Raw genomic sequence first — 27,512 nt, 5'->3', positions numbered from 1 at the left:
GACTACGGGGAAGTAGTTAGCCATGACGTGCTCATCTCCTGCGGCTGATCGGACGGCGATTTCGTAGAGGGTGATCCAGTTCTCTGGATTTTCCTTGCCGTCGTATTTTTTAAGTTTTTCGAGCTTGAAATTGCGGGGCCACACGACCTGGCGGAGGTGTGAGGAGAACTGTCTTAGGCCCGGGGGACCGTGCGTTGCATCGTACTCGATGCGGCGCAGGTTTTCGTGGACTGCTCTTTCTGCGGCGCGCCTGTTGATGCGGTCCCGGGCATCTTTGGGAGGGATGTTGTGGCGGAGATCCCTGTGCTGGTTTACTTCTTGGCCGCGTACGCAGTTCTGCTTGCGGCGACCGTCGGCGTCCCGACCACCATCGTCGCGCCGTGAGTCCCCTCGACGGTTGTCGGGGGAGCGGCTGCGGTGACGCCTTGTGGGAGACGGTGAGGCCCGGCTACGATTAGTCTGGTCAGAGGCGGCTTCCGTATAAGAGACGTGCTGGACTCTCTTGAGCAGAGTGGCTGTCTGTCCCATTGCAGCGATCAGTTGTGCTCGGATGCTGGTCCGGACTCCCTGGCATTCGGGGGTATCAGGAAGCCGATCTAGGTTAGCCATGGCGACAGCCACGTTGGCGCTTGGCGTTTTGTAGACTGGCTGGTCCCCGACCATGTCAAAGGCATCGTTGAGATTATTTGGTGGCATTTGTTGTTGCTCGTCTGCGCGTCGTCGGGCGCGATCGGCGTTGCGCTGTTCGCGGAGTTGCCTCTGGTCATCTGTTTCTCCATCAACGACCGGTTCGTCGGCGCTGACATTGAACACAATATCCCCTCGCCGGGGGGGAAATATCGGGAATCGGTTGAAACCCGGAGGGTGTGAAGGAAAATCCAGGTCGTAGTCCTCGTCTTCGGTGTCTATAACCTCGGTGGGGACGGAACCGGTGCTTGAGTTGGTGCTGGAAACCTGGCCGTCCCGTAGTTCTCGGATTGTCACCATGTTGACGTAGTGACGATCGTTCCTTGTCGGCGACCAACCCGCCTTGCTGAAAACGGATTGGGTGTGCTGTGAGTAGACAGAGGCCGAGTTGTTCAGGCCGCAAGGATAATCTTCCTTCTTGAGCTCGACGGATCGTCCTGAGGGGGTTGAGGTTATCGTCAGAGACGTTCCCAGCCGTTCGTGTGTGGCGACACGAGTTGGCCGGCGGGATTTGAAAAAACCCGCTGGAGCAGCTTGGTCGGGCCGACGCAGAACTCCATCTACTAGTTGGGAAACTTCGAGTAGCTTGGAGTCAGCGCGATCAAGCGCTTGGAGAAGGTCCGAGCAGTCGATCTTCTTTCCCTTGTAGAGCGGGAACGGTGGTCGGGCGCTTGGTGCCGTCACGCGTGTGGTCGGAGACGGCGTGATCTCAGATTGGATCTGGATCTCTTTCGAAACCGTGGTCGTGAGGCTGCCGCTGCACGTCGTCCACGTGATCTGGCCGACGGTGAACGTGAGGCCTTCAGGCACGGTCGTGGAAGCTGGGATCGTGACCATCTTGTTCGCCGGAAAAGTTGCACGCACACCCCCTACCTAGCGCGCCACTGTCGACGAAAGCTGGTCGGCAGTCTACCTTGGGGTATACCCACGGTAGTAGTTTATCGGTAGACGGTGCGCAAACTACGAACTCGATGGTGACGCAAGACACGGACAAGCTTTTTATCCAGGTTCGGCCGCCGAGTTGGCGTAATACCTACGTCCTGCGTCTGGTTGTATTGATTTGTGTTGAGAGAATATGATATCGTAGGGGGGTCCCTTGCCCCTCCTTATATAGTCTGGAGGGCAGGGTTACAGATCTGGAAACTAATCCTAGTCGGTTATAATTGCCATGGATAATTCGATATCAATTCCTATTCTAACCGACTAGAATCCTGCTTGATCTCCCCATCTTGTTTCCTTGCGCGAAACTCCAGGTTGTCGGATCAAGCCTTGAACTCGTCTCGTAATGGGCCAAGCTTCCTGGCCGAAGTCTAGCCGTAAGGGTATAGGGGTTTATACCCCCACACCTCTCGATTGGATAGCACCAACGGGCCTGCACGGGACCCCCCAGCCGTGCCTCACGCGGTAGGTGCAAAATCAGATGTTGCATCGGCAGAAAAAAGCCAGGTGGAAAGATCATCTCCAACTTGCAGAGCAACAGAGGTGCAACACGCTCCAGGTCAAGAATCACTGCCCGAGATAACTCTCTAGCACAAAGCTGTCGAAAGAAATAGCTCAACTCTGCTAGGACACGCCACACTGGATCGGGGAGGTATCCACGAGTCATCGCAGGAAGTAGCTGCTCAATCCACATGTGGAAGTCATGACTCTTCATCCCTAAGACTTTCAAAGTCTTCAAGTTCACTCCCCTACTCAGATTCGCTGCGTACCCATCGGGGAACCTTAACGCCTTGATCCACTCCAGTACTTCCTTCCTATCAGTCCTTTTTAGGATGTAATCGGCAGGGCCTCTTCTCCAATTCTTGCCGGGAGCAGGGGTCTTCATCACTAGCTTTGGTCTATCGCACATCTGTTCCATGTCTAGTCTAGCCTTTACGTTGTCCTTTGACTTTTCCTTTATGTCCATGAGTGTTGCCCAGAGTGCCTCAGCGACATTCTTTTCTGTGTGCATTACATCGATGTTGTGTGGAAGAAGAAGGTCCTTGAAGTAGGGAAGCCTAGTCAAGCCCGATATATGAGTCCACATGTGCTCTACATCATACTTCTTAAAACCAATTTTGTCATCAATTTCGAGGGCCTCTAACTCGGCAAGGACCTGAGCACCGCTCATAATCTGAGGAATGTTGTCGGTGACTTCAACACCTTTCGTGAAGTGCTTGATGTCTCGTCTGAACTCATGGTCGTTATCTAGAAATTGACGATGCTTGTCAAACGAAGAATACTTGCCACCCTTGGTCAGCCAGGTGAACATCACAGAGGCCTTGCATACTGGGCAAGGGAACTTCCCATGAACACACCACCCGCTGAATATGCCATATGCTAGGAAGTCATGCATTGAATACTGGTACCACACGTGCATTGTGAAGTTCTGCTTTGTAGCTCGGTCGTAAGTTCGTACCCCCTTTTCCCAAGCATGTTGCAATTCGTCCCACAGTGGCTGCATGAAAACACCCATATTGCTGCCCGGGTGTCCAGGTATTATCAGCGACAATAACACGTTCTTGGGATCGAACATGACGCCGGGGGGGGGGGGGAGATTGAGGGGGATCACGAACACAAGCCAACATGTGTACGGGGCCGCCATCATTCCATACAGGTTGAACCCATCTGTTGCAAAGGCTACACGTACATTCCGAGCCTCCGACGCTTTGCTAGGATGCTGCTCATCGAAGTACTTCCATGCTTCACCATCCGATGGATGTACCATCTTGTCACTATATCTCTTGCCTTTCTTGTGCCATGTCATCTGTTTCGCGAACTCCTCTGTCATGTACATCTGTTGGAGCCTCGGTAGGACAGGAAGATACCGTAGGACCTTCTCGGGGATCTTAGACTGTTTCTTGTTGCCATCACTACCCTCTACCTCCACATACCTAGAGGCTCTGCACTTTGGACAGTGTGTTGCTTCCTTAAGGTCGTCTCCCCTAAATAGGACGCACCCTTTAGGACAAGAATGGATAGACTCATACGGCATCTTAAGTGCACCAAGGAGTTTCTGTGACTCATAAGTGTTCTTCGGCAGCGTGTGACCCTCTGGAAGCATTGTGCCCAAAACTTTCAACACGAGATCGAAGCCATCTCGGCTCAAGCTCAACTATGACTTCAACGCTAAAAGGCGTCCAATGCCATCGAGTTGCGACATTGTTGTATTCTCGTGAAGGGGCTTTTGTGCCGAATCCATCATCAAGTAGAACGCCTTTGCAGTTTCCTCTGGATCCTCCTCCACCGATCCTTCATTGTCACATGCCACGTTGATGTCTACCATCATGTCGGCCACCCCGGCATCTTCATCAAAATACTCGAGGCGTGCTCTCACATCCTTCGCTGTCATACGATCACGCTCACCATGCAAGGTCCAGCGGGTATAGTTTGGCATGAATCCATTCTTGTGAATATCTTTCCACATCTCTCTGGGCAGTTTTCTTTTTGAGTTCTTACAGTCACTGCAGGGACACAACATCCGTTTTGACCCTTTAGCAACAGCCGGGTCAAATGCTTCATTCACGAAATGTTCCACCCCCTAATCCATTCATCACTCTTACTTGCAAAGCCCGTGTACATCCAGTCACGGTTAGCCATCCTTTGTCATATACATGTGTAAGCGAGTAATAAAACCAACAATTGCATCTACATGACGTTCCTACCTTCTAATAGGTGAAGGATATGTCCTAATCCCACCCGTGGATGCGTAGACGGGTTAGCTTCCATGTTCTACTCCCGTCCGAGTCAGAATTTCGGCAGCACCTCCCAGCTGTTCTCCCGATACACGTCCTAGCAAGGAGACTGTGTATCTGGAGAACAACGGGGAGGTGCTGCCGAAACTCTGACTCGGACGGGAGCAAAACATGGAAGCTAACCATCTACGCATCCACAGGCTGTCCAAAAAATATGGACAATCCAAAACAGATACGGCCGACGAATATGCACAGACACGCATACCAACGGCCGTATCTCTTTCGGACGGGAGACACCTAACTGGGTTACGCGACCTACGTATGACAATGATAAGGGAGGGAGGTCAATTATACCTAAGGTGGCGGTGAAGAAAGGCTACTGGCGCAGTGGCGAGACGGTGCAGTGGCGAGGTGGTGCTGTGCCAAGGTGCTCCGAGTCCCCTCCGACAGGTCCTGCTCTGCAAAATAAGAAAAACAACACTATAAGTACAAAATTTCGGCAGAACCTCCCCTGCACGGGGAGGTTTCCAAAACCTGCAAAAAAGCCGACTCGATGGCCGACAGCACATATATGGCACAAAGGCCACACATCCAAGCAAATTTAAGATCGATTGTGCCAAACACCGGACACAATGATTAAAAAAACAGAATATATGCATTGGACTAACAGTTTTTGTGCATTTCTTTTGGAGTTCGAGGGGCATGATATATATTTAGAAGATCATTTTCCATCATAATTGCTAGTTCTTACAAATTGATTACAACTGAAACCACTGAAACCACACTACAATTCATGATCATGCATTTAGCAGAATGTGCAGTCTATATATCATTCTCACTGAAACCACTGAAACCACACTACAATTCAGAGTAAACCGGAGTTACGTGTATACCTTCCAGATCTAGAGCCGAGGAGCAAACCGGAGCCAGCGGATCCGGGAGGAGGAGGCAGCGGCTCGTCGATCCACGGGGCCCAAAGCCGGATCCCTGCACGAGTGCTCGTCGATCCACGCAGCTCGTCGAAGCAGGAGGAGGCTCGCGCGGCGAGCGGGTGCCGTGTGCGCGGCGGGCGCGCGTGCAGGTGAGAGGCGGGTGGCGTGTGCGCGGCGGGCGCGCGTGCGGCGGGCGCGTGTGCAGGGGAGGGGCGGGCCAGGGGCGGTGTCGGCCGGCGGCGGCAGACGGCGTCCAGCGGCGGGGGTGGGAGCGGGCCGCGGCGCACGGGGTCCAGGGGCGGGGGTGGGGCGCGGGCGGCGGCGGACGGCGTCCAGGGGCGGGGGTGGGCGCGGGCGGCGGCAGACGGCGTCCAGGGGCGGGGGTGGGCGCGGGCGCGGGCGGCGGCGCACGGGGTCCTAGCGCGGGGGTGGGGCACGGGCGGCGGCGGGTTTGGGGGTTTGGGGGCGGGCCAGCGCGGGGGTGGGGATATATAATAAGGAGGATTTTGTTTTTTTAGAAAACACTCTTTGTCGAGAGCTCAGAGACTGGCTCTCGGCAGAGAACCTTTGCCGAGGGCCGGCTAGTGCGGCTATCGGCAAAGACTCTTTGCCGAGGGCCGGTCGGTTGGCTATCGGCAAAGAATTGTTGCCTTTTTTATTCTTTTTAATTTTAGAGCTGAGTTTTTTTTTTGTCCTTATGACCAAATTTCTAAATACATCTCAAAATTTGGCATTAGTTTCACTTTTTTGCTATATTTAACTAATTAGTTTTGTTTCTTTAAATTTTTTCGCATAATTCAAATTTTAACTGCAGGTACATGGAATATTAGAACTCAGTGATTCGAAAAATGATAGTCATGATATTTGATGTACGTTGAGGCCATATCCACAACCACACATGAAAACTCAACTCTCTCGCTGAGGTAACATGTGGAGGAATGTGAGGAAAAAGTGATTTTTATTTATATAAATTTCAAATGAAGTCAAAAAATCACGAAATTTGGTGACGTATCGTGTTATCGCATGTGGAGGCTGTGGTAAAAAAATCATAAGGTTTCGAGCAAGCTGCGACATTAGATGTCTAAAACACAAGCATCTCCGCATGTGATCAAATGTTATCACATGTGGAGATGTCTAGGATTTAGACATCCGGTGTCGTAACTTTCTTTAAACCTTATGAATTTTTTATCACACCCTACACATGCGATAACACAACATGTCGCCAAGTTTCATGATTTTTGGGCTTCATTTGGAAATTATATAATTAAAAATCACTTTTACGACACATGGATGATCATGTTTTGTATACAAAAAATTCAAAGTTTTGGGTGAGTTTATGGATACAACCTCAAAATGCACTCTCAAACATGAATATCATTTTTTGAATGGCTATATTTTATTACTTCATGCTCCTACAGTTCAAATTTACTTTTTCGAGAAAAATACAAAGAAAATAATTTAATTGATAAAATATAGCAAAATGTTAGAAAAAGCTCTCAAATTTGAACATATGCTTGTATACAATATGCAAGGGTTAAAGAAAAAGATTGGGTCCAAAACACAAAAAAATATCATTCTTCTTTGCCGAGGGTCAGTGCTGGCTCTCGGCAAAGGGGCTATTTGCCGAGAGCCAGCATGACAGCGCTCGGCAAAGGTTACTCTTTGCCGAGAGCCTAACAGCGTCGCTATCGGCAAAGATGACGACAACGGAAGTAGTCCCTTGTGCGGCTCCTTTGCCGAGAGCTTGTCTTTGCCGAGAGTCAGACTCTCGGCAAAGCTTTCCTTTGCCGAAAGCCTGACTTTGCTGAGAGCTGAGCTATCGGCAAAGAATCTTTGCCGAGGGTCCCTATTGGCTGTAGGCAAAGGCTGTCTTTGCCGAGGGCCGGCTCTCGGCAAAGCTGGGCCCTCGGCAAAGCTCCCGTTTCCTGTAGTGTGTAAGACCTATATGCTGGAGTATGGGCTCTGCCGGAGTTGCTCATATGATACTATTTCATAAGTTGTGGGCACAACACAACCACATGAAAACCACAGCCATGCCCTTAATAGTTGATGATGTTGACACAAGGTTAACAAGTTGGAGATAAAGCTTGAATATGGTCTTTGCTTGGTCAAAGGCAACAAAAGTCAACATCTAAAAGAAGGTCCATACTCTAAAGCAACTTAACCTGCACCTGCCGTTCTCTTTCTTTTCAAATCTAAAAAAAAAGAGGTAGGTAATTTACTTATACTTCAACAGTATCAAATTTCAAATGTCAACACACGTGACACACATATCGTAGGCTCATGTGTTCTCAAAGTCAAAATGCTACTATCTCAACACATGTGTATAGCCGACCGACGCATGTGTACTAGCGTTCTCCACTCCACTCCAGATCCACAACCGGAGAAGGAAGCACACGAGTATGTACCTCCTTCCGCGCACTTGCATTGCATTGCATCTCCACTTGAGCAGTGCAATGGTGTCCCCTCCCGAGATGGGCACAAATCCAGAACCCCTCTATTGCGCCGCCGCGAACACTGCACATTCGCCACCAGCAGATGGCGACCTGCACGATTATATTGCATGCGCCGCCGCCAATACTTTCAGAACATGCATGCAGCTAATGCTCCATTGGTCGCACGCCGGCGGCGGCCACTCCGATCCGGCTCCGGCCATGTGAACCCTACTACACCCTACTGGCAGTAGCCAGCGTATGATGATGATGATTACCCGGATCATCATCGTTTCCGCATGCCGATCTTGTGTCGCGACGTACCTACGGTTGAGCCCTGCGGCCGACGTGATGATCCTGAATTCCTAATCCTGATCTTGATCCACCGCACGCGTGCATGGAGATCGATGGATCGGATCAGCCACCTGCTTCTTTTCTCTCGATCTTCTCCGATCCTTTTCTTTTCAGTTGGATTCTGCTGCCTAAAAGGACTCGTGGAAAATCTGCTCCGAGATATCAGAACCTGACAAATTTGCTCGTGGAAATGGAAAAGGAAAAGGGTGGATTGCCGTTCTCGCATCACTGTCTTACTACACTGCGCATTATATAGATCGATTCCACAGTGTGTGTCTAGAAATGTCTGTCTGTTTGGAAGAATGCGTGTGTAGTATATATAAATGTGCAAGATATTTCATCTCGTATAGGTAGGAAAAAATAGAATCAAGAAGTGACTGGAGAATTGCCACTACTTCAATTCGGATGTGATGCCACTGAGTGCCTAATGCTCGCTGCACTGTTATGCAGTCACATATATATGGTGATCCTGCTCTCTGAATATCTTTTTCGTCCATAGAAAGAACTCAAGATAGCAGGCTTTGGGTTGGGTGATGACTGATGAGGATTTTTTTTTTTTTTTTGAAAGGAGATGACTGATGAGGATTGATCCAAGAACATAATTGAAGTTATCTTTTGGTGGGATGGAAATAAAGTTGCTTCAGATGGTGGCAATAATTCGCCTCCAAGACATATGCATCTTTATTTTCGTTTGTGCTACCCACTGTAGTACATGTTTCGATAAAAAAGTCTGAACATTTTTTTAGTTTTTCCAACCTTGCATTGCATTGTGGACTTCCTTTTGCATCCATTTCTCGTTCACATCAAATGGCTTTATCACCTCGATCAGTCGCAATTAATAAATGGAAACGAGTCTGGCATCTGCCATGTATATATCGAAACAAAATATAATGAGGCACCTGTCATTTTCCTTGGACGCACGTCGTGCCTGTTTGATGCTGACAGACATTATATTTTTCTGCACATCGATACTGTCACGTTTTAGAATTGCTTTTGCTAATATGTACGTAAGAGTAGCATTAGTAGGTTGCATTACAAACCTGTAAATTTCCTTTATGCTTTGTGCTTTCAGAAAAAGCGAAATCTCCAGATGTCAAGATAACTCATTCTCTATGTCTCCGAAACGATCTATCAGTGCGAGAATCAAATCCTTTATCCACTCAGGAGCAGAGGGCGGCTGCTGCATGGAGGGATTAAAGTTTTCTTTCACCGCCATCGATTCACCACCCAACTGAAAACACTGAGAGTGGAATGCAGCCTGAGTGCCTGAGAGCAACGGCACACAGGTTCTATCTATTTGGTAGATTCACAGAATTTCAGTCCCATAGTAGAGGCACCATTTGCCGACACTTCTTTTCAGAGGTTTATTTATAATATCCGATCCGGGCATTGCATTTGACAAAGGAGAATGGTGAGCGTCGTATGGTTCCATTTCAGGCAAGTGTTCATCGCCTTTTCATATTTTATATATGGGCAATGAATGCATTTGTTTTTTTATTTATTTAGACCAAATCATGTGGCCTGCTTGCTTAGGAAATGCAATAGTGGTGCTAGCTGATGGCAGTTAGTGAGTGCAGGCATATATGTGTTCCACTTCCACTGCACTACGCTTTGCAGTTAGTTGCACCTTCAGAGATACCCTACTAGATACTCTTGAACAACTGTGCACAATCAAATGCAGCTGATGATTCTTTTTCTTTCTTTTTTTTTGGTGCCTTTTGGACTTTGAAGCAGTTTACACATAGCTTTAGAGATTCTATCATGCCCCGTGCAATGAATGTTATAGTACATACATGAGAGAAATACAAAGATAAGTACTTGAACTATAGGTGGTTTGCTGAAACAGACATATTATGTGGCAATTTTACTTGAACACTAGGTGGTTTCTACTTCTGCAGTATCTTTCTGCATTAAGAAAACAATCTCATTGTGTGCTCGTTGTAATCTTCGGTAGGAAGAAAACTGAAGCTACTTTGCCTGCTTCGAATCTTTTCATATATTTGACCTGTAGGGAACAAAAGATTTGGCCATGATAGCTAAGGTTTCACTTCATGGATGGAACGATAAACGAACCAGATAGGATAGTGCAACTCCTCAGGTGTTTGCGTCGCCATCACATGAAAATGACGACTTACGCGTGGGCGTATCGTACAGGGTTTCAGTGTTAAAAAGGTTGATTATTATAAAAGAGTTTCAGCACGCACTCAGCGACATGGATCGGTGGGTGTAAATGACCATCTCTTTCCGAAAAGTGCAGCGTGGAAAAACTGATCACCTTGTTGCATTGGTGAAGTCCAGATCAATGAGACGATGAGCATGAAAACTGATCACCTTATTTGAAAGGCGCCGCAGCTGGAGAAGGTGAAATTTGAAGAGGAATGCACCCAGGCCGGAATGATTCCTGGTTATCCTCATGCACTGTAGTTGTGGAGGGCAAAAATGACTCGAGCGACGTGAACTGATCAACTGAGTAGTGATCATCTGATGTGATCCATACCTTCTTACACTAGCTATTGCATTGCACCGCCACCACCACCACCACAAGATAACACTCAGATACTTTATAATCTCTTTTCAGTTCTGATAGTCTTTACCAACTACTATAGAGTCCGTTTGGATCTAGATATTGGTGTTAGATTGATGTCTCACCAGACTGACCCAATGGACAAGCTGGCTTGATCCACGCCCTGATCAGGGGTGTCTAGCCCAATTCATGGCTGGTGGAGCCTCGTTGTGCAACGCTATATAAAGAAGATGAGGGAGTCGGGGCTCCAGTCACGAGGTTTCTCTGAGCCACCACTCCCACCTACAACCCTAAATCGATCACGAGGATCTCGCTGTGAGCGACCGGAAGCACCACTGGTGTTCACCGTTGTCATTGGATCGCGCCCCACTCCTGAAACGATCTAAAAATCCACATATTTAAATTATAATATGATAATCCTGAAATCGAGCCATCATATTATCATATATCAGCTGTTAACAAAGTCATACATCATAGAAAAGCATGTTTACAAGCCATTTACTTTACAACACTTGGTCAATAAACCTATTTACAATGTTTTTCTAGCGGAAACACATGCAGATCTTCAGCAGAGTCGATGTAGGACGTCAATGGTGAAGGCTCCTCCTTCACGGGCAATCATCAGAGTTGACGTAGATTGTCAGCGGCGTAGACTTCATCCTTTCAACCAAACTTAACGAGACCACCTAATCCTTCTCAACTCCTTTGAAGTCATGCTTGAATTCCTAACCTGTTATTTAAAGTATCAGTACGATTTGTACTAGCCACTGACTCCTACCCTATGCTTTTGTGTATGTTTTGTGGTAGGTGCAAATACAAGGATAGATCAAATGACCTATATATGGTTGTAGGTTTCCTATGCAATTTCAATAATATTTTATAATAATAATTTATCAAGTTTTAATCCATCACATCCACATATTCTCCCATTCCATCACATACATCTCACCACACTCTCACTCTCTAGGCGGCAAAGACGAGTCCCGCTCATGTCTTACCTCAACGGCCTACGCCAGAAACCAACACCAATCCAAAGGGAGGTAGAAAGGACTCCTATCACTAGTTAAGTGAAGCAGAAACATAGAAAAGGTTCGTAGCTGAAAAGACGGCTTATACTCGATCGATCAACCAGGCCCTCGTCTAGGCTGATTCTGGTTTGCCTTCCAACTAACACGATGTCACTCTACCACTCAGAACTAGGGCCACGCCGGAGTACCACCAGCATTGCTAAGACTGTGAGACGTAGTATTAGGCGCCCAAAGGTCACTATGTTGTTTTAGGAGGGTGTGGGTTCTTATGCCCGTACCTCCCTACACTATCTACCAACAACCTAATAGTAGTGGCACCACCCTAGCTGGTAAGGGCTTCCTACGAGCCGGCTCTCAAAGCATATCAATCCTTAGGGTGATTGAACAGGACATCTTCACGAGGGCTTAGCTGATGCCCCGCTCAACGGAACATCCGGCTACCCGTGCTAAACAACACATCCCATCCTAGGGCTTCATTCCAGAGACACTCCACCATAGGATCTCCCCCTTTCGCGTGTACCCGCCACATGTACCTCTCGTGGATAATGCCTAGGTAGCATTCCCGGGCAAGATTTGTGCCAAGACTCATCATAGATCTTGCTCGGTCGATTCGACCCTCACCACACATTCAAAACACATGCCAAGATCTCCCCAAGTTCATTACCATCATACCAAGTTATCGGCACCACATGCCTGAGCCACTCACAACCAATCCTTCACAATGCATCACATCACATATATAATGCGTAGTAGAAGTAGTAACAAGTAGTATGCAAGCATCTAATAACCTAACAGCGGGTGTGCAGGAGTATAAGTTGCAATAAGGTAATGGCTTGCAAGCAATTCTATCATGCAACCTATCACAGTTCATTTGCATAAAAGTGGAGCGCTAGCATTTATATTATAGCATATCTAATAGGATTCTACGAGGTTGGGTGGAATGTGGCACCTGTTGAATGTCATCTCTGAGATCCTCGATGCACTATAGTTGTTCTCGTCCGAGGTCCTCCCTCCATCCGCATGTCCTTCCTTCAATGGGTCCTGATCCGATCAACGCTAATCTCGAAGTATCTACCTCGCAGAGCGACAAGCAAAAGAGCAATCAAAACTCCAAAAAGGCAACCAGACACGGAAGAACGATAACACCAAAAGAACACAGACAGGAAAATAACTTAGCCCTCCTGGCGGATGTCGGATCCCTAAGATAAAAGAAAACAGAAGTGATGTTGCAACAGTGGAACCAGAACCCACCGTGCCTCCATGGTTTTTAGCTTGATGCTAGGCGGACGGCAGCGCGCCAGGTGAGATCGGTGATTGAGCCATGCGTCCTGGGCAGTGCCTGACCGCCTGAGCAAGAACTATGCCAGATTAGAACCTTGTGTAGCTTAGGTGCTTAGCATCGTTGTTGGTGTTTGCTTGCCCTCGAGCCTGAAGTGCGTGGAAGGTGTAGAAGAACCCGTCGTATCTCACTGGCGGGCGTGGCAATTGGTCCTGTAAGGTGCGTTTGCATCTCTTGACTCCATCTCTATGAATGTGAATAGATGAATCAATGATCCAAATAATCGAATCAAATATTAAATAATATATAAAAATTAAAGTTAAAATGTATAGAATTAAATATTTCTTTATTTTATAACCAGATAATATTTTATCAACGTTGTATTTTATTTCGAAACAACTAAGTAGGACATTATCATATAATTTTCTAAGATATCATGATCACTATAAATAAGTTATATCTTTTAAATTTTATTATAAAAAATGAAACATAAATAGATATATAGTATTTGGAAAAAGTCTATATAACCCTCCAAACTATCTATGGTGGAATACATTACCCCCCAAAGTATAAAACCAGATATTTTACCCCCTGAACTTTCAAAACCGGTCAAATAACCCCCTCGAGTGGTTTTAGAGGGTGGTTTTGTCTTTTTCTTTTTATTTATTTCCACTGAATCTTTGAAAAATCATAATAAATCACAGAAAAATCATAAAATGAAAAGTTTAATTTTGTTGGACTTCTAATGAGTAGATCTACACAATGAATATATAATATGGTATACTTTAGTACAAAGTTTTGGTTGTAGATTTAAATCTATGTTTTTCTATAATTAAAAAGAATAATTCATATATGTAGTTCCAATGGTTCAATTGTGGTAAATTTTTTATGGTGGACTCACCATTGTATGCTTGAACTATGGTAAAAGTTTCGTATCCATTGGATCAAGTAAAATTTAGTTATAGATTTATTTAGCTTTATTCTTGTTAAATCTATGCTTTATCTACAACTAAGTTAGATGTGATCCAATGAGTATGAAATTTTTACCATAGTTCAAGCATACAATAATGAGCCTACCATAAAAATTTTACCACAATTGGACTATAGGAACTACATATATGAATTATTCTAATTAATTACAGAAAAACATAGATTTAAAGCTACAGAAAAAACTTTGTACTAAAGTATATCATATTATATATTCATTATGTAGAGCTACTCATCAGGAGTTCAACAAAATTGAATTTTTTATTTTATGATTTTTCTGTGATTTATTATGATTTTTCAAAGATTCAGCGGAAATAAATAAAAAAGAAAAAGACAAAACCACCCTCTAAAACCACTCGAGGGGGTTATTTGACCGGTTTTGAAAGTTTAGGGGATAGAATATCCGGTTTTATAGTTTGGGGGGTAAAGTATTCCATCTTAGATAGTTTGTGGGGTTATGTAGACTTTTTCCTATAGTATTTTATTGTCGTTTTCTATAAATGTTTAAATTTTTCTCCCGTTGTAATGCACGGATCTATTTGTTAGTCTTAGTGGATTAGAGACATAGAGATTTAGAAATTATTGCAGTTATTTTAGTAGCTAAAGTTTAAACATACTGACTAAAAAGGAACTAAAATAGTATATTCCCAGCATCTTCAAGAGACGAGGTAAAATTATATTCTAAACTACAAGATTTAGCTATTTTGTAAAATAAAAAACTCAACCAAAGCATAGAGTTCCACAACAGCCTTGTATAGAATAGCCCGTGAGGACGGCGTGCTATCTATGACAAGCGAAAGTTAATTTAGGGATAACAAACTTACTATTTAGCAAATAAGATAGCACACCTGTTGAACTTTAATTTTTGTTTAAAAAATCTAAAAATAGCCTAGATAAGATGGAAACCATTTTTGTTGGAGTTCTCTTAGTCACCCAAGAATTTTAGCTAACTAAAATTTAACAAGGAACCAAATAGGTTCTAAAGTTTGGCACGACCAAAATAATTATTTTTAGAATTCTTTTTAAAAAATATGGATTAATAAAAAATCCCAGGCGTCTGACATGGAGCCATCTGTCCATGAGTTTTCGTAGATTTTCTTTTAGAAAAATGAGTTTTCTAGATTTGTTTTAGCAACATGAGTTTTCGTAGATAAAAATGGGACTCCAAGTAGTTGACGATTCAAAAGTAAAATAAAAAATGGGACTCTCGTGGGCCGAGTTGCAAAGGGGCACCCATGAGAGGCCTTACATTCCCTCGGCCCAGTTTGCTCCTCGGAACCCTTCCTCCGATAGTAGTAATTATCCGTCGCCTCCGATGCCACCGGCAGCCGCAGCGGCCGCGCCACCCTATTCCAATTCCACAATTCCGCAATTCCGCAATTGGCAGCAAAGTGAAGGCAGCGGCTATGATCGCGGCGTCCGGCGGCGATGCGCAAGTGACGGCGCATCGTGTGTCTACGTTCGCAGATCTGGGCGTTTGCTCGGAGCTGGTGAACGCGTGCGGCACCTTAGGATGGAAGCAGCCAACAAAGATCCAGAGCGAGGCCATACCCTACGCTCTCAAAGGTCTTGCTATTATACTCTGCAATACGATCCGCCACGCATGCAACTTGTAATCGACGTTGGGAGCTCTCTTAATTTGGATTTGACATGTGAAGGGATGGACTTGATCGCGCTGGCGCAGACGGGGTCGGGGAAGACGGCCGCTTTTGCGCTGCCGATTCTGCAGGCGCTGCTTGAGCACCGCAGGCCTTTCTTCGCTTGCGTGCTTTCGCCAACGAGGTCGGTTCATTATTTTTTTCTCAATTGGCAGTTTATATTTTTGACAGTTTATAATTGCAGTTTATTAAATGTTGGATTGTGTTGCTCCAGGGAGTTGGCAATTCAAATCGCTGAGCAGTTTGAGGCTCTGGGATCGGCTATTGGCTTAGTCTGCTCAGTGGTGAGTGGCAGAGGCACCAATATTTTCGATTTCGTTATTTGCTTCATGGTCCACTACTCTTCTCGTCTCCTCCCTTCGGTGATTCAACTTTGACGAGTTAGGGTAGGATTGAGGTGCGGGGTGGAAAGGCCAGAGAAGAGGTCATAGGGTGGGCAGGGTCTCGTGGGTAGATTCTGCAGTGAGCAGAGCACTGGTACGATGCCACCACTGAGATGGGGGAGGATTGTGGTTGGGAAGTTTTGTCAAAAAGAAAATGTGTGTGGTTTGGTTATTTTTGGATGGTGGAACCTTCCTTTGTTCCCCCTTGTTTTTCTTCTTTTGGTTATTGTTGTGGAGCTTCAAATATGCATCAACTTAGCTATGTGAACCAGGGTTGACATATGAAAACAAAATGTTCTATGTGAACCATCGTTGGTTGGCTCCTTTGGAAGGAGAGAAATGCCAGGACCTTCAATGGAGTTTCCACGTCCCCGGCACTCTTGGAAAGCTTGATCCAGGAAGAGGTTAACCTGTGGTGTTTGGCCGGGTTCAGTCGTCTGCAGGCGTTTTTGGCCTTCGCCGTTTAGTGCTGCTCTGTCGCTTTAACTGGGTTTTCTTCTGCTTTTCCTTGCTGCTGTAATTCTTTTGGTTGCTTGGTTTCGGTAACTGTGGTGTTTGTAACAAAATCCTCCTTTCTACTTAATGAAAACGCGCTAAGCACGATCTCGGAAAAAAAGTTCCCTCTATAAGTAGGGTTGTCTAATTGCACTAGAGGTACAACTTGTGCAGACAGGTGCAAGTAAGTCATAGCTCTTTAATCTGTAAAAAAAATCATATGTTTATTTGCTGGTGCACTTTTCTGTATCTAAGGGAGCGTGTTTGTCATGCGGCTATAGTATACATCCAGGTAAGCGTTCTATTCATCAGACTCATGTCGTGTCACATGCTGCACCTGTAAATCAATTTTCTTGACATTCAAGTATGTGCAAAAAACTTTGACCTACTTGCACCCATGTTGCACGTTATTGTACCTCCATTCCATTTTATGCTTTTAAGACCTTAGATCAGGTATACGTCAATGTGTCATAAGTTCAGTACATTTCAACTGTTTGCTCTTTGAGCCAATGTTGTCCCATTTCACACTCTTTGTTAGTTTTGCTTCCATCACTAAAAGCATTTTATTATTCTCTCTAATCATCATTACTCTATCAATATAATCTGCGCATGCAAGATTTCCCAGTGCTATTCCCTTCTGATATTCTAGACTTGTAGAGTGTTATTAGTCTATATGCAATTATTCATTGTGACTTCTAGTTCTATGTATATTCCCAGTCAAATAATTTGACATAAATTCTGTCACCAGCTTGTTGGAGGTGTCGACCGGATGCAGCAAGTGATATCCCTTGCGAGACATCCCCATATCATAGTGAGTATTCCACATTCAATCAAATTCTGTTACCCGATCGTAGACAAAAACTCGTTAATCTGTTGGGTTGGACAGCTGCATGATTGTAAGAGTTGTATTTCTAATATTTATACATGTATATGCACATTTTTACTTTGGCAAACATCTATTCTCACATTTTTTTTAATGAGCCTTATGTGAAACGCTGTGGCATTCATTGATTCTTTATTTATTATGATCCTTTGTCTGATATATATACGTTACATTTCTTTTTGAGCTTACTCACCAAAGCTGGTTTAGTTTTGTCCAAAAGGACAGCTTACCTGGTTTGCAACACCAGTCCCGTATGCATGTGCTGTTTAACATGTGACATTATGCTTTGGGTTTAATTTTTGTCGATACTCTTTTACCTGATTCTTATAACCTTGTTCTTGTCTTAAGGTTAAAGTCAAATATAAGGTTTAACATTCTTTCATGTCTCTTGAAATGTTACTTATGTTGTACTCCCTCCATCTCAAATTGTAAGTCATTCCAAGAATTTTGGAGAGTCAAACTTTTCTAAGTTTGACCAAACTTATATGATAAAATAATAATTATTATGAGACCAACTAAGTATCCTTAGATTCTTCCTTAATTATATTTTCATAGTATACTCACTTTACATTACAAATCTTAGTATTTCTCTCTATAATTTTTGTCAAACTTGAAAATGCTTTGACTCTCCAAGATTGTTAGAATGACTTATAATTTGGAATGGAGGGAGTATTTCATATCAGTTCAGTTACAGTAACTCGATGTCATTTCTTTATCTGGTCTTTTCTGGTCTAATATTTTCCTTCCATACTTAGGTTGCAACTCCTGGGCGTCTTTTGGACCACTTGACAGATACAAAAGGTTTTAGCCTCAATAAAATTAAGTACTTGGTATGCATCCTCACAATTTGTTATTCTTTTTGTTGGTAGGTATCCAATTTTTGTTTGGCCTTGATATGGCCTATAAACTGTTTTCTCCCTCTTTCCAATGGCATTGTTATGTGAAATACTGGCTTCATGATGTTATGTTCCTTTTTAATTCATTAATTTCCTTGCAGAAATTTTTATATATGGTTTATTGTCTATTTTGGTAGGTATTGGATGAAGCTGACGTGTTACTTGATATGGAGTTTGAGAAATCTCTCAATGACATTCTAAAAGTTATACCTAAGGAGCGAAGGACATTCCTTTTTTCGGCAACAATGACTGACAAGGTTGGTGAGCAGGGAGTGCTTGTTTGAATTATGATTCCTCTGATTTGGTGATCCAAAAGTGCTGGCTAACAAGTAACAACAGTGTTAAGTACACTGAAACTGCCATCATGCAACTGATTTTCATCTATCCTGTATGAAACTAGATTGTTTTGACTACTGTAATATTTTTGTCCACAATTGGTTAGCATGATCATAACCTAGTTTTAATATTAATAATCATGTTTTTAATCATAACCTAGTTTTTATATTAGTATAATCATGTTTTTAATATTCATTTCTAAATAGACTGAGCATATTTCTCTTGGCAAAATCAACTAGGTTAAGAAACTACAACGGGCTTGTCTCAGGAATCCTGTTAAGGTGGCATTCCTTAATCCTTCTATCTTTTCTCTTCAAGTTGTTTTTGTAGGCAAGACAAAAGTGGAATATAACCATTTGATGTTCCTTTTTATTGTTTATTACTAACAATCACTTTTTTTTTGAACTAGCTCAAAGTATCTTGCAAATACTCTACAGTGGATACTCTTAGAGAAGAGTTTTATTTAGTTCCTGCTAATGACAAGGTTATTCTGCATCTGCTTTTGTCTGTCTAACCTCGATTCCTCGTTCATGTTGTTGTTATCCATTTTCATGTAGTTCATTGCCTTTGGTTTCTATTCTATTATATAGATCAAACTGTACTTATTTATTCATATTGCAATATATTACTCTGATCTTTGTGTTGTCCATCTGCTCTTGCTATCTGTCATTTTGTATATCTTTTCCTATACTATTAGAGCATCTCCAAGAGACTTTATATCCTTCCTAAATGCTAGGAATAGAGATTTTGGTGAAAAACTACCCTCCAACAGCTTATCTAAACGGTCATCCAAATATAGCCATTTTCTATTCCAGATTTTTCGCTAGCCAAATATAGAAGACGAGGATGACTCTCTAGAGTGTGGATGATGTATAGAAAAACTGTTGGAGAGTAAAAAGATATAGAAAGCGATTTTTATGCAAATTGCTCTCCAAATGATGATTTAGATAGTGAAATTTAGAAAGGCTCTTGGAGATGCTCTTACAGCTTAAGTGCATGTTCAAGAATGCTTTTGAGCATAATTTTTCGTAGAACTAGAACTGCATAGCTACATACATACTATTATTTTCAAAGAAATTGCTCAACATTTAGCTTGTCTGCAATGTGATCATGTTCTTTATCTGAAAACTGCTATTGGTTGAACTGTTGTGCCTTCCTTTATTAACAAAAAATCAATTCAATATTAACTCTTGGAAACATGTGATCACCTTCATTCCATGCTGTGATATATACACAGAAATTAAAATATGTTTTGACGATCACAGCAGATCACCATCTCCCATAGTTTCGCTCTGAACTATCTTATGTGATTTCAGGATTGCTGTCTTGTTTACGTTCTGAACAAGATACCAGGGAGTATGATAATGATTTTTACAGAGACCTGTTACTCATCACGTCTCCTTGCTCTCATGCTAAGGAACCTTGGTTTTGAAGCTATCTTTATCAATGGCAAAATGAGTCAGGTTTACTTGATTTGATTTTCTGACAAACTTGTGAATTTGTTCTATTTGCTCATTCAGTTACATAAATGTTTCTGTTTTATGGTGTGGAGTAATCTTATTTTTTTTATTTGCTTGAAATATTTCTTTTAAATAATATGATGATTGTTTATTTTTGTTCCAGGATAAGAGATTAGGAGCTTTGAATAGATTCAAATCAAAAGGTTGCAATATCATTACTTGCACAGACGTCGCAAGCCGCGGTCTTGACATTCAAGGTGTTGATGTGGTCATTAATTATGATATTCCTAGTCTCAAGGTATAATTTTTGTTTTCTTAATATGTAATACTCCCTCCGTATAGGATTTAGAAGTCGTTTAGGACAGTGACACAGTCTCCAAAACACAACTTTGACCTCTTATTTTTATAAAAAATATTTAGAAAAAAATGATATATGTATACTTTTACGAAAGTATTTTTCAAGACAAATCTATTCACATAATTTTCACATTTGCAAACTCAATAATTTAAAAATTATTGATGATTTATATTTCCAATGTTTAACCTAAACCTTGTCCAAAACGACTTCTAAATCCTATATGGAGGGAATACTTGTTGATAACCAATTTGAGTGATTTTCTTCTTATTACTTTACAGTATGATGGTATGAAGTTCAACACTTTAGATTTCCGGTGGTTTCATATCTTACCAAACATCATTGATGCAGTCTTATGTTCATCGGGTGGGTAGGACTGCACGCGCAGGGCAATCTGGATACGCCCTATCCTTGGTGAATCAATATGAAGTCTTGCGGTTCAAGTACATTGAGAAGCTCCTTGGTAGTTGTAGTTCTAGCTCTCCTTTCCTTTTTGGTAGTTTGCATTATTTCCAAATTATTGTTCATATTTACTGGTTTTGCAGGCAAAGAGATTAGCAAATCTGAGGTAGATGAGTGTGAACTCAAAATTCTAAAAGAGTGTGTGTGCGACTCAAAGAGAATTGCATTAAAGGTATTAGCTCTTTCTTTGACATAGTAAATTCTCTTCAAGTTTTCCACTTTCCCTGTACAAAGTGCCTACAGAGTAAGGTTGCTGCACCCTTGCCCATGCCCCTTGTACTTGACCTGGATTTCTTATTATTCTATCATCTGTGTGCACTTTAAGGTGAAGGGTGATGGTTGCAAGAGGCCAAGAAGCATGCAAGATGATGAAGATGGGATGGAAGGTCATGATCCCTTTTGTTCCAGGAGATCATCAGGCATGTCCATAAACAGATCCCGGAGACGGTGATATTTCTCTACTTCTGGGTGACTGACTCCTAGAACAGATTGGAAGGACGACCTTTTTCACCTGTTGCACCGTAGTAGGCAGTGACATGTATTGCTGTAGGCAGTAGGCTTGAGTTCACGCGTTGAATGCTCGGACCTGGATTTGTATGTACTTGGGAATTGGGATGAGCTTCCTGGGATGCAACTGAATCAGATACGTCGGGTGTTGATATCTATAATATTTATCCCATATGCGTATCATGTAGAGTCCAATAAGATTAGAATTTTTATTTTATGATTTTTCTATGATTTTTAAAGATTTAACTAAAATAAATAAAAATACAAAAATACAAAACCGCTACCAATGTAGCAAAACATTACTGTAGCAAACCACCGTCAAAAACTACTTGAGAGGTTATTTAAACGGTTTTGAAAAGTTCAGAGGGTAAATGTCTGGTTTCAAAGTTGAGGAGATTAAATAGCCTACTCATAGGGGTGGAGTAGACTTTTTTCCTTAAATTATATGCTATTTAGTATATGCTAGTATGTTTGACTAAAGTAGAACGGCATTTGGTTATCTGAAAATATCGGCACTAATAAACTATTTACAGTTCCTGAGGAACTTGTTTCCAAGCAAGCCATGCCACATCATCTCCTCATTACATAGCTTGAAGAGCCAATTATTTATTTACATTTACATAGTACGATTGTTTTTGTACGTCTAAGTTTTGAAATCCCAGACCTCCTTATTTATTTACATTCGATTGTTTTGTACATCTAAGTTTTGAAATCCCAAACCTCCTTGATCTTTTGGTCGAACATAGTGGAAATAACCTCCCCAAAACCTCATAGGAAACTATGAGGAATAATTTGTTTGATATCTTTTCGAAACGATTCTTTGGGGAAAATAAAAGGTAATCAATCCATTGTAAATTACAAGACATTTGATTTTTAACATCAAGTTTGACCACTCATCTTATTAAAAAAAGTTTATGTAAAATATTACTTCTTTATCGTGGCTTGGTTTATTAATAAAAGTTCTTGAAGAATAACATACATTTGACTATATTTACACAAATTTTTTAAATAGGATAAAAAGTCAAATTTACGGTGTCTAATAGTTTAGGATAGAGAGAGTAGGACATACTGTATATAATATGCCGCTATATATGCTTCCCTGAAGGTCCGGTGAGCCCCGCCTTGCAGTTTCATGAGAACGGTCCGATCTCTGATGGGCGACCTAGATCAGCATGTTGACCTCCATCCAATCAGTGGCCGCCACATCATCAATCAATGTCCACCATAGCAAGGTGAAGCCCGGTTGATGCCTTTTTGTAATCTAGCTCTCTAGGTTCTCACGAAATCAGTCCACTGTTTTGTGCCTTGTATAACTTTTGATCTAGCCCCTATGATCCATGTTTAATTATGGTTTAGCCAAAATAGAAAGGATTTTTCATGAAAAAGATGTTGGTATGTTTTGTTTAATTCCAAAAAGTGTTAATTATGTTGTTTTTTGTTTAATGATGTCATTGATCTGTTTATGTTTAATAAGAATGTTTACAAAATTTATTTATTTATTTATTTTGTTTTTTATAAAATTAATTAGTGATGGCATAATTCCATTAATGATGTCACTAATGTGTTTTTAACTAATAAAATAATTCTAAAAATGGCATTTTTGCACAAGGACCCTTAAACTTTATTTAAATTGTTATGTGGTCCAAATAATTTAATTTTTGGTCCCTAGGCTTGAAAAAAATACAAACAAATCCTTTTATTTACAAACTTGCCACTCAAACTTCAAAAGAGCGTACATTTTTAACTGTAGCTCCGTTTTTAACGGTTGCGCTCACGCAATAGTAGAAGCAAGACCTACATGTTAGCAACTACTTATAATATGTTTTCTTATGATTGATGTACTATTTTTAGGTTCTTTTGTTATGCTTGCACCTACGGTTATAGGTTGCTATCCATCGAAGGTAGATCCAAGAGTAAAGGTCATACGTCTGAATATTTTTTAAGGCAAGTGTCCTTGACCATACTTTCACCAACTTTGTTTTATTTTGAGTTAGAGTAGTTAGATCATTAGTTGCATGCTGAGTCATAATCTTGAATCCTATTTAGGGTTTACTAGACTTTGTTATATCATCCTTGAAACCTAGGTTGGTTGGGTAGATGTTGCGCTTAGCTTTGCTATCTTGGGTTGGGAAGGTTATAATTTAATTAATATTAAATAATGATCTATGCAAAGTGGGATGGTAAACTTTTTAACAACATGGTTATTAGGGAATCCAACAAGATGGTTGGTCTTGGTGGTGGTATGTTGTTGGATTTTGGTAAAATTTTTTTGGTGAACTGTTAGAACCGGTGGAATTTGTGCTTGTTTTTGCTTGGATTCTAAGGATCGGTTCTCAGAGTATGTAACCTAATTTAACAACGCAACCATGAGACCTACATGGGTTATATATGGGCCTGGCTAATTAATTAATTAGTTTCCTACACAAGAACTCCACAGGTGACTCAACTCTGTGCATAGGTTGTTGTGGTGGATGATCCGTGCACCCCAGACGATCCTTTAGAGCACAAATGGTTCTGACAAATTGTAAGTCTGTGTAAGGTTCTTATAAATGTCAGTATATTTGTTCTACAAATTTGGAGCTAAAATTAGAGAAGTTTAATTTAAGATCAAACTAAACACCTTTTTTTTTCTGAACCTTCTTCTTCTCTTGGACCATGCAAGCACCTCATGTAACCAAAGGAAAGCTATGAATTTTGTCATGGCGGTCCACCGACCAGGACCACAAAGTGTGGAGAGAAGAAACGTGTTATCAGGTAACATGAAGGCTCCTTTTGCTAACCATATCCAAGATGCACATCGAACCAAGACACTGGCCATCATCTATCTACACGCACCTTTTTAATTTGGTGCCCACATGCTGCGTGCAGCCCATACTGCATGTACAAAAAGCTTTCGTTTTATTTCCAGGACCAACACGGCCACGTTATCATATAGCATGTTTTCAGCCAAGCCAGAGCCAATGCGGACGTACAATCGTATGGCCGCCTGATGTCTTGAGCCTATCTGACCCCCAACGACATTGAATCACTAACGTAACATGCATGCATATGCAGCAATCTCGAGCAATCAGGACCCGGCAGAAATTTAACTCCAGAAAGAAATTGCAAGGTTTCGTTCTATCTTTGTTGCCGTCCTATATATATATATGCATAATCCGGTACCATTCAAAGTTTGACACTCTTCCTTGGAAAACCTTGCCGTGTTGGTCGATTTCTGACGTGAAGTACTTGTCTTTGAGAAATATTTTCTATGAAATTTTAATCATATGCAACAAAGGGTAAAAAGCAGAGCACGTATTGCATACAAAATACATTCTCCCTCGGTCTAAAAGAACTGTGCAACGCCTCATTTCTCGATGGATCAAGATTTTTTAGGCCTGACTACGTATATAAAAATATAATAAGTATCCATTCGCAAAAAAAGTATCAATATTATTTTGTTGGGTGGGTCAATAAATTTATTATGAAAGTATATCACATGTGAAATATTAACAAATTATGGATCAAACTAAAAAGTTTTGACTTCTCGAGATACAAAGACACAACTTATTTGAGATGGTGGGAATAGAACTTTATCAGAGGAAGCATGCACATGTGTTAACCTATTGGAGTGTGTGTGTTAGATCCAAGTTCAAAGAATCAACATATCTCTCTTTTTCTTATCATTCCACACCTTGCATTTCTCTTCAACATCTTCTACACCACACCACATGTACACTTCCCCACTGTCATCGGGTTACCAACCTCAGATGGCTCCCATAGATCATCCTCGATCACTTATGTCGCTAATTCCAGCATTTTTTCTGACTTTGAGGTTAAGCGCCCCAGCCTCCACCACTTCTTGTTGGTTTCAGCAATGCTCCGCTGCTAACACTAATCTGAATCATCATCTTCCTCTCCACCCGACACCTCTATAAACAAGCGTCGCACAATTAGCCTTTCTTACCATCCAACCCCGGAGCATCCTAAACTGCGGGTGCAACCATCCTCTGTTTTACCATTACATACATATTCTATTCCTACGTTTTTTCCTATTCCTGTGTTTTCAATTCCTACGTTCCAAACAGGCCCTTAGAAGATCGATCACTATAGCTATGAAATCCACCACCACTGCCCCCATGTGGGAAACCCTTAACCCTAAGCTTAAAGCCCCCGAACCCTAACTCTGGCAAGATCTTCAACTTTGGCTACATCATGAGTTTTTTCATGTCATCTAGTGTGTGCAGTCCACTTGCCATCTGCAGCGCCCAATCAACCTTTCCCACCATCCCCACATTGCCTTCTGAACCACACGACACCCTCCCCCCTCCCAAACCCCCTTGTAAGTCCGGCCACCGTGAAAACACACCACCCACATCCCCCCGCATGGGAGATCCAGAAACAAAACCTCAAACCATAACTCCAGCAAACTCTTTGCCTATGGCTACTTCCTGAGGTGGTGTTCCATGAGAGTGGTAGCTTTTTTTACTGCTCCGTTACATTGTCGATGGGTAGAAAACCTACCACTGAAAGATAGATTACACCACAAAAAATCTAACTAGCCGGAGCTACACATTCAATTCGGACGACAATGATATAGCTTGAGACTTAGATGGAATTACACAAGTGCCAACACGAAGGCTTACTAGTTCGGAGAAGATGCATAGATAAGGCCTTGTCTAGATCCAAAAAGTTTTTGAATTTTGACACTGTAGTATTTTTGTTTTTATTTGACAAACATTACCCAATCATAGACTAACTAGGCTTAAAAGATCCGTCTCGCGATTTACATGCAAACTATGCAATTAGGTTTTTGTTTCCGTCTATATTTATGTAAAGTGGAATCATCAAAAGTTTTTGACAGATTGCAACAAGTTGATGTGTGATAGGTAGGTGATATGATGCATACATGATATGCTGTGCTGGTCCCCCTAACGATCTCGCACCCATATATTCCACATTCAGATACTGGTCCCCAGCTTATCTCCTACACGGTCGTTGCGTTGCATGCTCACGTACGTAAAATCAAGTGGCCCCGAGAAGGCAACGACAGCCACCGAGCGTCGCTGCGTGGGCCTGACAGTGTACGTATACGCGGCAGATGCACCACTCCACCAGAGGCCCGCGCGGGCGAGCGCTAGCTCGAGGAGCTTGGGAGGCCCACGCCGGCAGCTCGGCACCCTCTGGCCGACCGATCGACGACGACGACGTCGATCGTCGTCCTCGGCCTCGGCCTCGGCATGCCTGCCATGGCAAGCGATATGAGTTCGGCCGGCCCCGGCACCCCAAGTGGCACGAATTATTAGCGCGCCTCCTTTATTTCTTTTTTTTTAAAAAAAAATTGGATCTAGTTACTGCATGCGTCATGTATCCTGTTGTATCGTCGCTCACCCACACATGAGGACTGGACAAAGCAGAGCATGTAGTACCCGAGCAGTGAGCAGTGGCACAACAGCGTCATGCATGCATCACGCATGCAAGCAGCTACGGAGTAGCTCTGAGCGCGCGCACGCCGGGCCGGCCGTCGCGCGCGTACGTGGCCACGCACGCGCTACAGGACGGCGAAACGGATCGGCACTGTGTGCTGCGCTAGCTGCATGCAGTGGCCACTCATGTCCCCCCCGGCCGCGGCCGGGGCTTGCAGAACAAACATACAGTACATCACCTCAGATCATACAAGAATGACGTTACGCGTTCGTCGTCGTCGTACGTCCTTGCAGCAGCAGCAGCTTGGCATGGCATGGCGTGCCGTTCCACCCGAGCACTGTGTCTCCGTGTGCGCCGGCCGCCGGGAACTCCGGAGAGGTAGCTAGGTAGCCATATGTGACGCGACTACATGGTACATGCAGTACTACATGTATGCGTTGTTGTGTAGTATATATGTAGAAGCAGCGCGTACGCACGTACAGTGCCAAAAGCAGCGAAGCAAAGACGATCGAGAAAGATACAGACGACGACACAGGCACTCTGAAGCAAGGTACAGTCGTAGCTAGCAATACATACAATACAGTATGTACATCACGGGCTCTCAGGCGGCCGGCAGTAGAGAGAGACGTCGCCCATTATTTCCAGATTCCGTACCCACGATGGACGACGACGTACCTGTCTGTCGATTGCAGGATGATCAATCGTTTAGCCGCCTCCTGTTAGGTCTTGCACTGTGTGGATGCATGACGCGCGTGTACTGCACTCCTGTAGCAA

At 43.0% G+C, this 27,512-nt stretch overlaps 2 protein-coding genes across 3 annotated transcripts; one reads left to right on the top strand and one right to left on the bottom strand.

Moving 5' to 3' along the window:
- LOC110429752 (basic proline-rich protein-like) lies at positions 3,782–7,726 on the bottom strand. The gene is made up of 4 exons (XM_021446226.1): positions 7,702–7,726; positions 5,255–5,819; positions 4,742–4,819; positions 3,782–4,130 (listed from the first exon to the last, which is right to left on the bottom strand). The coding sequence occupies exons 1-4, from the start codon at positions 7,724–7,726 to the stop codon at positions 3,782–3,784; spliced, it is 1,017 nt and encodes a 338-aa protein (XP_021301901.1).
- Positions 15,190–21,515, top strand: LOC8073451 (DEAD-box ATP-dependent RNA helicase 10). 2 transcript variants are annotated; one of them, XM_021445814.1, is made up of 13 exons: positions 15,195–15,463; positions 15,556–15,679; positions 15,770–15,839; positions 17,182–17,244; positions 18,072–18,146; positions 18,350–18,469; positions 18,788–18,829; positions 18,958–19,032; positions 19,865–20,011; positions 20,172–20,306; positions 20,715–20,826; positions 20,909–20,997; positions 21,151–21,515. In XM_021445814.1, exons 1-13 carry the CDS (start codon positions 15,304–15,306, stop codon positions 21,274–21,276), a joined length of 1,338 nt encoding a protein of 445 aa, XP_021301489.1. In that variant the 5' UTR covers positions 15,195–15,303; the 3' UTR covers positions 21,277–21,515. The 2 variants fall into 2 exon arrangements, 1 of the variants encoding a protein (XP_021301489.1); XR_002446709.1 differs by lacking the exon at positions 21,151–21,515 and having other exon boundaries at positions 15,190–15,463; positions 20,645–20,826.

Source organism: Sorghum bicolor, chromosome 8, assembly GCF_000003195.3.
Source record: "Sorghum bicolor cultivar BTx623 chromosome 8, Sorghum_bicolor_NCBIv3, whole genome shotgun sequence".
Classification (NCBI taxonomy): Eukaryota; Viridiplantae; Streptophyta; class Magnoliopsida; order Poales; family Poaceae; genus Sorghum; species Sorghum bicolor.
Note: the sequence above shows the minus strand (reverse complement) of the source record. Positions and strands in the feature narration are given on the sequence as shown.